The sequence below is a fragment of the Salvia hispanica genome, chromosome 5 (assembly GCF_029641045.1).
Source record: "Salvia hispanica isolate PSC_SH4W2 chromosome 5, Shi_PSC_v1, whole genome shotgun sequence".
NCBI lineage: Eukaryota > Viridiplantae > Streptophyta > Magnoliopsida > Lamiales > Lamiaceae > Salvia > Salvia hispanica.
The window spans coordinates 36,975,432-36,987,421 of record NC_142696.1 but is presented as its reverse complement, the minus strand read 5'-3'; the positions used below and the strand labels follow the sequence as shown (position 1 = coordinate 36,987,421).

Below are 11,990 nucleotides of genomic sequence, written 5' to 3'. Positions count from 1 at the left end.
TGTTCTTTTCCTGTAGTCTAGTGATATTTTTTTTGTTGTGTATGGTTTGATTTGGTTTTTTTAGCTTTGGTTGTGTTAGCGAATCATCGCTTCTCACCTCTGCGCGCTGCTTACCATATGCTTCTCGTATTTTGGTAGCAATAGAGAAAGATCTTTGACATGTTACTACTCAATGTTATCACAATGTTGCAATGATAGTTTTCACTATATGGGAGAAAATTGGTGAGCTCTAGGATGAGTTTCATCCAACGCTCCGACTCAAAGGATGAACAAGAGGTCGTTGCAGCAGCAGCAGCAGCCTTCGGAGGGATGGCTATGGATGATGAGCTTTTTAAGGTTGTGTGTGTTTGTTGATTTCTGAAAAGCTGTTTCCTTTTCTATGTAGCCAAATAGGTTTGCAATTTCCTACACTCCCGCTCGTGAGCCGGTTCACGGCCACACGACATTAGCACACCGTGCCCCACATCAGCTCGCGGTCGATCGATGACCATGAGGTGCGAGGCCCAGCCCAGTAGCTACACAGTTATCAAAGAATAAGCATTTGGTTTTGTAAAATGCTTTCTCTTAACTATCAAAATATAATGTATAAATATCATGTGCTCGATAAAATCACTAGACCTAGTCGTGAAATTTGAATAAATAGTAGTAGTACCTTAAAATTACAACTTCACAGATCCAAAATCTTTAGTAATCTGTCAATTCTTGTGAAGTCTTATTATAACATTTTTCCGAATAAATTATGTGTTTGACTTTGTCATATAATCCCAAGTGAAATTGATATGATATGATATGATATGATATGAGATTCAATTTTGTTGAGATTCGGGTGAATTTTAGATGGGTGTGACTTAAAATATGTTCGAGTGTAGCAGTGCTCTAATTTGGATGAAGCTTCATGCAACTCTTGAATCCATTATTTTCATGAAAATTTCTCGAAATATGTTCCAAATAACAAATGATTATTATTAACCTAAAAAAAGGTATGCTCCCATCTTTTGCTTCACAGCTAGGATTGTGAAAAATCAAACAAAAATTTCAACAACCTTCGAATTCACGAAAGCAATGATCACCCTCATCCTCCCCCACCGCCACCACTCCCACCCCAAAATTCACAAGAAAAATATGCAATCTTTGATCACAGAAAGGCTCAGTCTCACACAATTAAATGGGCTATAAACCCTCAAACATTTTGTAATATATGATTATCAATCTTGCCTATTTTAATAATTCGATGAAAAATCTCTCCTTTTCCTCTTTTGAAAAAGTGGGAGTGAGAGTGAGATTTTCAAGAATGTGTTTTTGAAGGTTTGATCTCTGTTTCAGCTGGTATAGCAATTTCCCAATTCAATCTTGATTGTTTATTTTATTTGTGTGTACAGATTAATTTGATTTACTTTGTTGTTCTAAATTTCTCAGATGCTATTTGAATTCTCATTTTCCGAATCCTAATCCCTAACATTTGTATGGTGAGTATTACTTCATAGTACTAATTAATTTTGATTATGTTCTGTCATTTGATGATGTACACTGCCTCAATTTCTTGAATTTATATAAAAAACTGCAGATTTAAGGAGGTGAAAAAAGAAAAATGGGGGTTACATTAATGGAGTTTGGGAATGATATGAGGAATGGTGTGATGTTTACAATTAGAGGGTGTTTGCATCATCCATTCCTTGTGTTTATTGTGTGTGGGATGATATACATTTCGAGGGCATTTCCTTTCATGTTTTCCTTGTTGCTTCCGGCGGCTCCGGTCGTAGTTTGCACGGCTGTCTTGCTCGGTACCCTATTGTATTACGGGCAGCAGAGCATGCACGAGACCGAGATAGGAATGAAGTCCAAATATGAGGGTGTTTCACTTAGGAATCACAAGTATGTAGATGCTAATACTGCTAGTGTTGTTGCTGAGAACAATGAGCAGCATTTTGTTGAGAAATGTGGTGATAGTGTGGAGTCGAACTTGGTAGGGCGTAGGCTCGATGAGATTCGTGTAGGCATGGATGAATCGAGTGAGGGGATTAGTGTAGGCATGGATGGATCGAGTAAGGGGAGTGTATCGAGTGAGATTGGGTCGGAGAATGACGAGAGTGGGGAGGAGAGTGAAGGATTAGACGATCATCGGGTGCACGAGGAAGAAGAGAGGGGGAGAGATGGAGAGGGAGATGGGGAGGTGATGGCTGATCACTATGCCATAATCTCTAAAGTGATTGGTGATCTACTAGAATCGGAGTCGGACCACGAGAAATCCGACGGGGATTCGGGTGATTCAGAGAGGGAGAATAGGATGGATCACCAGAAGGATGAGGCAGAAGGAGGCCGAGAAAGTTCAGACTCACGGTCCGAGGGGACCGAGAACTCGTCTCCAGATGACACCTCGATTGAGGACATAATGCCGATGATGCTCCACGAGCTCCACCCCCTTTTGGATGAGGATGCTCCGCAGCCTCCTCAGATGTCGCATGCCAACTCCGAGGCATCGCTGAATAAGCATTCTCATCGCTCAAGCAATGATGGCATCGAGTCGGCTGATGAGACGGACATACAAGAATCGGAGGTCGCAGATGATGACGACGACGACGAGGCGGATGACGACACAGAGGATCACACCCAGTCTGTGATCACTTGGACAGAGGAGGATCAGAAAAATCTAATGGAAGTCGGGAATTCGGAGATCGAAAGGAATCGACGGTTGGAGAGGATTATAAGGAGGAGAAGGAACCGGAGTATGGTGCCTGAGATCAACTTGTCGGAGTACAAAAACTCTGAATTCCAGATCCAAATCGCTCCGATATCCACAGCAAGACGGAATCCGTTTGATCTCCCTCAAGATTCTGGCCCTGGCTCGGCTCCTTCGGTTCTATCGCGACGGAGAACGAACCCTTTTGAACTACCTGACGACTTGGTCGAAGAGGATCCTAATGAAACAGCGGACAGGTCTCGAATAGAGCTTAGGCCGTCGCTAACTCGACACCCCCTCCTTAGAAGACGCGACAATTTCTCCACTAGGCCCTCGATCTTTTCCCCGAATAGGCTAGAGGGGCGGCCGGTGAAGATAAAACCCTTCTTTGTTGCACAGCAGGTGGTTGCAGATGAGTCAAGCTACTCACCGTTTAAACGGCAGGCGAGCGACCACAGCTCTGGTCCGGAGGAAACAGATTCAGTTGGTTCGGTCGAGTATTTTGAAGACGAGGGAGGAGATGATTCTGATGAAGACATTGAAGATGATCTGTCGAAGAATCATGATGGGGTGTCCAATGATCAAGAAAGTGCTGATACGAGCCCCTCTCTGGCAGCGATGGACAAGGGTCTGAACAGGGAGCCTGCGTACGAGACCGACACGAGCCCCACTGCGAGGGCTCAACTAGAAGTAGAGCCAGATGATGATGAAATGCAGGTAACTGATTCCTTTCTCTTGCAATGTTTCATTCTTATTTTAACCTTAAAAGAAATGGTCATATTATTACTTCATAAATCAATGCTTAACATTCTTGTGAATTTTACTCATTCTGGTTTGCACATGAACTAGATATTTTGCCTCAAAATACCCGAACTTTAAGTTGTTTTGACACATAGTTGTCAATACGTAGCTTAAATAACCGATGTAATTGGATGTCTACGACACTTCAACTAGTCAGGTAAGCATTAGGATGCTATTTATTTGCATTTGCGACTTTGGGTAGGTATCATGACATTAATTCGTTGAAATTTGACAACAATTGGGTATGCAAAATCAAAATTGGATGGAAGTTTTCTTATTTGGACCCAACTACCCCCTTATACATAATCGCCATAAACGTGCTGCTTCAGTCGCTAAATGCACATAATGCAGGTACCGGAAACCGCGTCTGCTCATTAAGAAATACTACTACTACTACTACTACTATATGAGTCGAGGAGTCGAGCGTAGAGCCACAAACACAGGATTCATCTCTAGGCTAGGAGTCGGGAATAAACGAACAACACAACATTGCTTCTGAAGGAGTTGCAACCAAACAACTGCTTCGGAGAGGGTAAAAGTTGGAAAAAATGTGTCGGGAGTTTTCAGCCGAGCTCGAGGGGTTCAGACTAAGAACAAGAATGTTAGTTCCTTTTATTCAACTAGCATGGTTTAATGGGATTTATTCAATAATGGTTTTTTAACTTGATTTCTTGAGCTTTTTGATGGATTCTCCTTCCTCATTGCTTTAATATCTGGAATGACAAGTTAGTTAAATGCATGTTTTATGTTTACGTTTAGAATGCGTCTGTGGTGATCATTTAAAGATATTCATATGTACAACGAAAATGGTGGCAATAGTGAATCAGCCATTTAGTGAATGCATGTTTAGATTTTAGATTATTTTTAGGTTTTGAATTTTTTTAGATATTGAATTATTGGGGACATTTTGATAAGAATTTACTCAATATTAAATTGATTAAAATATACATTTTCTTACACATTGGCTACTATATACGAATAGATTCAAAATGACGTGTACACAAAAACTTGGGGCTGAAAACAAAGCGAATAAAACTTATGGATAAACCTATCACCCAAAACAATACTCCCCCAAAAATAAAAATTCATAGAAAAAACGATGCTCCGAGCAACTTCCAGTTCCACCAGATGCTTGATGAAACGCCCCTTTGATCGCCAAGCTCAACTCCTCCTCAGAAAAGCTCCCGTCTTCGGTCTCAATTTCACCGCAGGAAACTCCTTAGCCGCCGCAATAACGGCCGCGGCGGCAGCGCTTGTGCTGTCTGCCGGTGCCATAGAGGTGGCCGCGCCATCCCAGCCGGAGGAGACGCTATCTAACGTGCCGCAGACGCTCTCGAGTGTGTGCGGCCCCGAGCAAAAGGACTGCAGGAAAAGATATAAAATCCAGAGGCCGAAGTCGAAGGCGGCAGAGGCTTGCACGAGTAAGTGCTCCTCGACTTGCATGCAAGGCGGTTACGGTTCCCCCGGTGAAGGCCCGTTTAATATCCGGAGGTACGAGATGATGAAATATATTTGTACAATCTCTATTATTAATTTGAATATGATATCTCTTTCAACAAAAATTGTAAAGTTTTTCCATCTCATGATGCAATTAAATTTATACCTGCAGACCACTAGTTGTTTTCAAAGATGGATTTCGAAGTCGAAAATATTGGTAAGTTCTTTTCAATTCAGTCTCAATTTACTATTACTTCAATTGTAATTCAATCCCCTCATCCTTAATTATACTTTAATATACATTCACGTATGATTTTATGCAGTTTATCAGAATGCTCTGACATTTGTAACTTGATTAGAGATGGAGATGATGGACCCTGATTCATTCATTTTTTCCTTTTCTTTTTATTTCTTACAGAATTATTCAAAAGTAGAATGAGAGTCTTGTTTTTCCTCTTGTAAATCCAGATATTCGTGTAAGTGAGTTTTAATTAATTGCTTTGCACTGACCTCCTTTTACTACTTGCAAATGTATCGAATTCAAATTGATGTATCGAAATATTTAACGAACAACAATGGTAATAATGTAGTATAGTTATACCAACATTGTGAAAGAACCAAAATCCATGAAAATTTGCAAAAAACCTCGCTCCAAAAAATTTAATCTGACGTAAAAGTTAGTATTGCTTTAAGAACATATGAAGTATTAGTAATATTTTTTAAAAAATTCCTTTCTCCTCGTCTCCTTTTTGAAGTATTTCTTGATCTATTAAACCTCTTTAATGTTAAACACGATTTTAAAATCCAATATTAATAACGCATTTACTAGTTTTCTCTATATTGATTTTATTTCCCCTTCTATATTTTTATTTTTAAATGGAAAATTAGTAAACACTAGACTTGTGTTTCTCAGTTACGTGTATATGTAGTATTTAATATTATAATGAAGATATTTAACGAAATTAGTACACCAGTAGCAACCAATCAGCGTGAGTCAACGCCCAACTTTTTTTTACTAACTCCATTCCATAATATGAAGGCATTTATTTTCAGTCGCGGAAAATAAAGTGAGAAATGAAAAAGATAAAAAGATGAGAGAAAAAAGTAAGAGAGAATAAAGTTTATGGGAAATGAAAAAAGTGAGATGAAGAGAGAAAAAAATAGGTCTAGGTAAATATACCGAAAAAACGGTATATCGATCGTATCGTATTGAAAAATATCGAAAAATATCGAATTTTCGGTATACCGAAACTTTCGGTACGATACAATGCCGTATCGAAAGTTTTCGGTATGATAACGATATGAATTTTCTTATACCGCAGTATACAGTTTTATATCGAATATACGATATATATCGGTATTACCGAAATATATCGAAAATTAATTCGTATCGAATTATCGATACATATCGTTTATACCGATAATAATAATAATAACAATAATAATAATAATAATAATAATAATAATAATAATAATAATAATAATAATAATAATAATAATAATAATAATAATAGTAACAATATAATTTATTTTTTTAAGATTAAAAGTTTAAATCATAAATATATCCATATAACTTAATTATATATATTTTTATTATAAAGACGTGGACAATGTTTATTTTATTATGTTAAAATTATATTAATTTTTTGGTTTTATTTTTCGATTTTGAAATTATATTTTTTGGTATACAGGTATTCGAAATGGTATAAAATTTCGGTATATCGTACGAAATATCGATATACCGTTAAGAACGGTAACGGTATAGTTTTTTTTCATACCGAAATTTCGGTATACCGAAATACGGTATATCAAAACTTTCGAAACAATAACGATATGCATATCGATATTTTCGGTATGATAACGAAATAAAATTTTTTATACGGTACGTATCGACCCAGCTCTAGAAAAAAGTAAGAGAGAGTAAAGTAAGTGTGGAAAAATGTGTGGACTTTTAGACAAAAATAAGAGAGAGTAAAGCATGTGTTAGACTTTTACTAAAAAGAGAAATGACTATATTACTATTAAACTGAGGGAGAGTGGGGCGGACAGCGGACCATAGAGGATTAGAGGTGATGTAAATGAAAATTAGTTGGAATTAAATAGTTATTAAATAAAAAATTGTTTAAATTCAAATACAGCCACAAATTAAATTGTTATTACTATCAGTCTATCACAATTATTGTTAGCTTTCACTGTCAACCGACGTCCAATTCTAATGAAGCCACCTAGTATTATAGATCAAAAAGGAAGAAGATGAATTAATTAAAAAATTGAAAAGCTGTAATTCGATTCAAAACTTCCCTGTGTAGTTGTATAGTCAAAGGTACAAGCATCAAAGCACACCGAACAAATCTATACTTGTCTCCAACATTAAAAAACAATGGAAAACTAATTCACAAATCACAAATTGAGATGTGCATTACAGCAACGATCGGTGAGAATCAATTGAGCAATCGAAATATCCACACCTTCTATCTTCCGGCGGCGGCGATGTGCGGGGAGAGGAATCGCGAGATCGCGACGCGGAGGCGCGGCGAGACGCTGTGAAAGTACGAGAGGACGTCGCCGAAGAGGTACGAGGCCGTCTCGACGAACAGATTGAGGCTGCGTAGCGGCGGAACGTAGAGAATGAGCGGCGCCACCGAGAACGCCACGGTGAAGAACAGCTGTAGCATCTTTTCGCGAAATGGAGTAATTGGGGATTGGAATAAATTAATTTGGGGGAGATATATGAATAAACGTGGGGCCGTTGAAATTGTGGCGGTTTTTTGGCTAGTCAACGTGGCATAAAAGTAGATAATGACGAAATGTCGAGATTGCCCCTACTCCTATGCTACCATATGAAATTATGAATGCATATTGCATATTTAAGAAATCTCATTAAAACAAATAGCAATGAGGTTTCTACATGTTTATTTCATTTTAATTATTTTTTTTTTCACATTTCACCCTTTTTATTTCAGGGTAAATAGTCCTTCCACAAACATATTTGCTGGTTGAGCCCGATTGTGAAATATTTTAATCGAACTGGTATATGTCAATATGTGTCAAAATCAATTATTAGGCTGGCCAAAAGCATATTATAATTATTTTTCAAGCTTTTCACATGTTTTTTTGTTGTTTGTAACTCTAAAAGACATCTAATACTAAAGCCAAATACTATACTAGTACTCTTTCACGGAAAGACATAATAAGGTCATTCATCCATAATGTCTTTCACTATATATAATCATTGTTATGTCATCGTCCTTTTATATAATTTTGTGTCATCATATCACAACACTTATAATTCATACTTTTTCTCACACCCTATTTAATTTTTAAAATTTTATTTACAAATTATCAATTACTAGTACTGTTTTAAAACTTCACTGGAGTATTAAAATTAAAAATCTTAAAAAACAAAAAATTACAGTCCTAAAATATTGGGATGTAATTAACTATATAAAATTGAAATACACAACAATAACAATTTAAATTATGAAACATGGTCAAATTCTAATTAATTCCATAAAATTTGAAATCGGAATATTAAATTACAAAGTTTCAGTTTTTCTTAATTTTCTCATCTATATATGATCAAAATAAGTATTTTTTTAAAATTTCCCTCATCCCCTCTTATTTCAGTGAAACAATGTCGTTTTGAATATTATAAAAAAAACATAAAAGTTTGTATACAAATAAGACGAGTGAGAGAAATTGAAATTTCGTGATTTAATATTCTTATGATGACTAGAATATAATTAATTGCATCTATTGACCTACTTAACATACATCAATTCTAATTTTGATAATAAAAATATAACTTATTTAGTAAAATGTTTCTCGTTATGTTATTATTTTGAATATTAGAGTCTATATGGAAGAAAAGTGATGAATACTTTTTTAGAAAAGAGAGTATTAAATTTAGTGCACTTATGGTATTGTCCATGAGTAACGCACGTTATGGTAAATCTAATTTAGTACACATATGGCAATCAATAATATATCACACATTATTTGGTTCATTCACCAGAAATGAAGAAACAAAATCGTGGTTGGCACCACCACCACATCACTAATTATGACTTCTTTAGACGCACGGAAATATAATCATTTCGTTTTATCTTATCCAATATTTTGATCATGTGGAATTCAGACTTCAGAAAAAAAAAGTGATTTTCAGTTTCATTATAATTTACTCCATTTTATTTGAATAAACTCGATTTAGAAAGTGCTGACGAAATCCAAATACAAAAACAAATCGCACGTTTATTTCGTCATTAGATGTTAAATTATATGCGGTCGATTTGAAGTTAGTTACAGATGCACACTCATAAACCAAACTGAAAAGTGATTATCATTCTCAATTTATTTATTTTTTATAAAACTATGAATAAATTCAGTCTAAAAAGTGTGATGACACATTTGAGAAAAGAAAATGTGGATGCGGGGCTAATTCAAATGAGGCAGCTTGTGCTTAATATGGAAAGCTATATTATTACCTTTATCCAAATAATGCATTTCAAAAATGTGAAAATTTTTAATTATAGATTTAACATGATTTGGGGTGAGTGGTAGTATATAATGTAAAATAAAATAAAATATGGAGTACTAGTTAGTTTAACAAAGATAAAAGCTCTATAATTTGGGGTGAGTGATGTAGTATAACGTAAAACTTAAAAAATAAATGGGCTTATTTTAAGACCATATACCTAACTTACTGTCTGTGCTTTATTTTGAATTCCACAAATTTTGGGCCTCTATACTTCTGAGCTTTCTGCTTCTATGGCATTTTGTTCGATATTGGGATTTTCACGTGCATATTTTATCCGTGTAAAAATCAAAATCTAATAGATGTATAACTTTTTTTCTGTACTTTTTTTAATATCCGAGACCTTTAGCATCGAGCAGTAACCACATTACCACTAAGTAAGCCAACACACATACACACACTTTTTTTTCTCTCTATTTTATTATACTAATACTTAACAATGTTACTTAATACTCCATCCATTGCATATAAAAACGAACTATTTCATTTTTAGCCATTAAGAACTTTTTTTCTCTACTAACAATACTTCAATCACTTTATAATTTATCTATTTTATTTTATCAATTGTGTATTAAAACTCATACCCCTTGTCTTTAAGGGACGGAAGGAGTATGATTCAAGAAAGTAGCTATTCTAAATGGGAGGGGAAATGATCCGAGCATTATTAGTTAGATAAATTAGGATTTGCATATCTTTGTTTTCTTGTTCATTAAGTTAGCTATTAGCATTATAAATATGAGCTATTGTAATCATTTGAGAAATCAATCAATAGAATATCAATATTATTTATCGTTCGTTGGCTTCTCCAAAGTGAGAAAACCGTCTAACTAGACGGGCGAGTCGGGCACCCTGCGACAAATATTTATCGATCGCCGATCAGCCCGATAGGAGGGTTATCCTATCAAATTGGTGCTTTCATCATGAGCTCACCCTCCAAAGCACCGATCGAATCAAAGCTATGTCGCTGCCCGACGGGAATCCACCGCGCACAACAACTAGCCACACCGATCGATCCATAGCTACGTCGTTGCCCGACGGGAATCCACCCGCACATAGCAACTAGCCACACCGATCTATCCATAGCTACGTCGTTGCCCGACGGGAATCCACCCGCGCACAACAACTAGTTAGAGCATCCGCAATGGTCGGCTAGCGACCGGCTAGCCAATTCGTCGCGCTAGCCGATCGGCTAGCCGAACCATTGCAATCGGCAAACACGAAATCGGCGAGCGGATCGGCGTGGGCTGGCCGATCGCTCGTCGCTGGCCGATCGGCTAGCCGCCATTGTGGCGGCCCGATCGGCCAGCGATCGGCCAGCGCCGAATTTTATTTTTTTTTTAATTCTTTTTTTAAATTTTTTTTAATTCTTTTTAAAAAAAAAAAATTTAATTCTTTTTTTAAATTTTTTAAAAACTATATAAACGCGATTTTCTCTATCTCTAAATTTTTGTACATGAGCAACATCTAGCGATGGACAACAACAACTAGCCCAATACAAAATTAAGACCTAAAATAGAAACATGTCATACCGTCGGGCCGGGGGCCTCTCCGCGCCCCCGGACCCCCATGGCAAGGGGGCGTCGCCCCCCTTGACCCCCTGACTCGCTGACCCCGTTCGGCTAGTGGCAAACTATAACAGATTCAAGGTGGCTCGTGTGTGGAAGCCCGGATTTTTTTTATTATGTTATTTTTATGATTTTTAGTTAATGTATCTTTTTTTATTTAAATAAAATTAATGAATTTTCCCGTATATGTCTCGTAAATTTAATTCCGTATTTTTATCGTAATTTTAATTCCGTAAATGTAGTATATTTTGAATCATTTTTATTGCGGCTGGCCTATGGCTAGCCTATGGCTGGCCTAAATCTGATGTGGCAGGTGGATTTTTTAGTGTTGCTGACGTGGCAGGGGAGAAAATGGCTGGCCTATGGCTGGCCTAAGCACCATTGCGGATGCTCTTATACCATCTCAAACCAAGCTGCGCCGCTGCCCGACGGAAGATGTTCCGCGCACAGCACCAGATTTGGTTGCCGAGTTCCCACCTTGAGGACAAGGTGGATTTCAACCGTGAGGGAGTTGATACGAGCATTATTAGTTAGATAAATTAGGATTTGCATATCTTTTTCATATATTTGTTTTCTTGTTTATTAAATTAGTTATTAGCATTATAAATATGAGCTATTGTAATCATTTGAGAAATCAACCAATAGAATATCAATATTATCGTTCATAATCTTCTCCAAAGTGAGACAACCGTCGTGCTCGACGGGCACTCGCCCACGACGGGCATTTATCGATCGCCGATCCACGGACGTCGATCACCCCGATAGGAGGTTTATCCTTTCAAATCGCAAGCCAATGAACGATAAAATAATATTGATATTCTTGATTGATTTCTCAAATGATTACAATAACTCCCATTTTTTAATGCTAATAACTAACTTAATGAACAAGAAAACAAAGATATGGAAAAGATACGCAAATCCCTAATTTAACTAACTAAATAATGCTAATGCTCGTATCAACTCCCCCACGGTTGAA

The 11,990-nt window shown here is 36.8% G+C and overlaps 2 protein-coding genes across 3 annotated transcripts; both read left to right on the top strand.

The window, feature by feature from the left end:
- The first annotated feature begins 133 nt into the window (after positions 1–133).
- Positions 134–4,179, top strand: LOC125188390 (uncharacterized). Of its 2 annotated transcripts, none has more exons than XM_048085203.2 (4): positions 134–1,305; positions 1,417–1,466; positions 1,565–3,394; positions 3,830–4,179. In XM_048085203.2, exons 3-4 carry the CDS (start codon positions 1,589–1,591, stop codon positions 3,854–3,856), a joined length of 1,833 nt encoding a protein of 610 aa, XP_047941160.1. In that variant the 5' UTR covers positions 134–1,305; positions 1,417–1,466; positions 1,565–1,588; the 3' UTR covers positions 3,857–4,179. The 2 variants fall into 2 exon arrangements, with proteins under 2 accessions (XP_047941160.1, XP_047941159.1); XM_048085202.2 differs by having other exon boundaries at positions 134–1,326.
- A 313-nt stretch (positions 4,180–4,492) lies between these two features.
- LOC125188398 (uncharacterized) lies at positions 4,493–5,424 on the top strand. Its single transcript, XM_048085214.2, has 3 exons — positions 4,493–4,969; positions 5,088–5,132; positions 5,239–5,424. The coding sequence occupies exons 1-3, from the start codon at positions 4,578–4,580 to the stop codon at positions 5,294–5,296; spliced, it is 495 nt and encodes a 164-aa protein (XP_047941171.1). The 5' UTR covers positions 4,493–4,577; the 3' UTR covers positions 5,297–5,424.
- Positions 5,425–11,990: the final 6,566 nt, after the last annotated feature.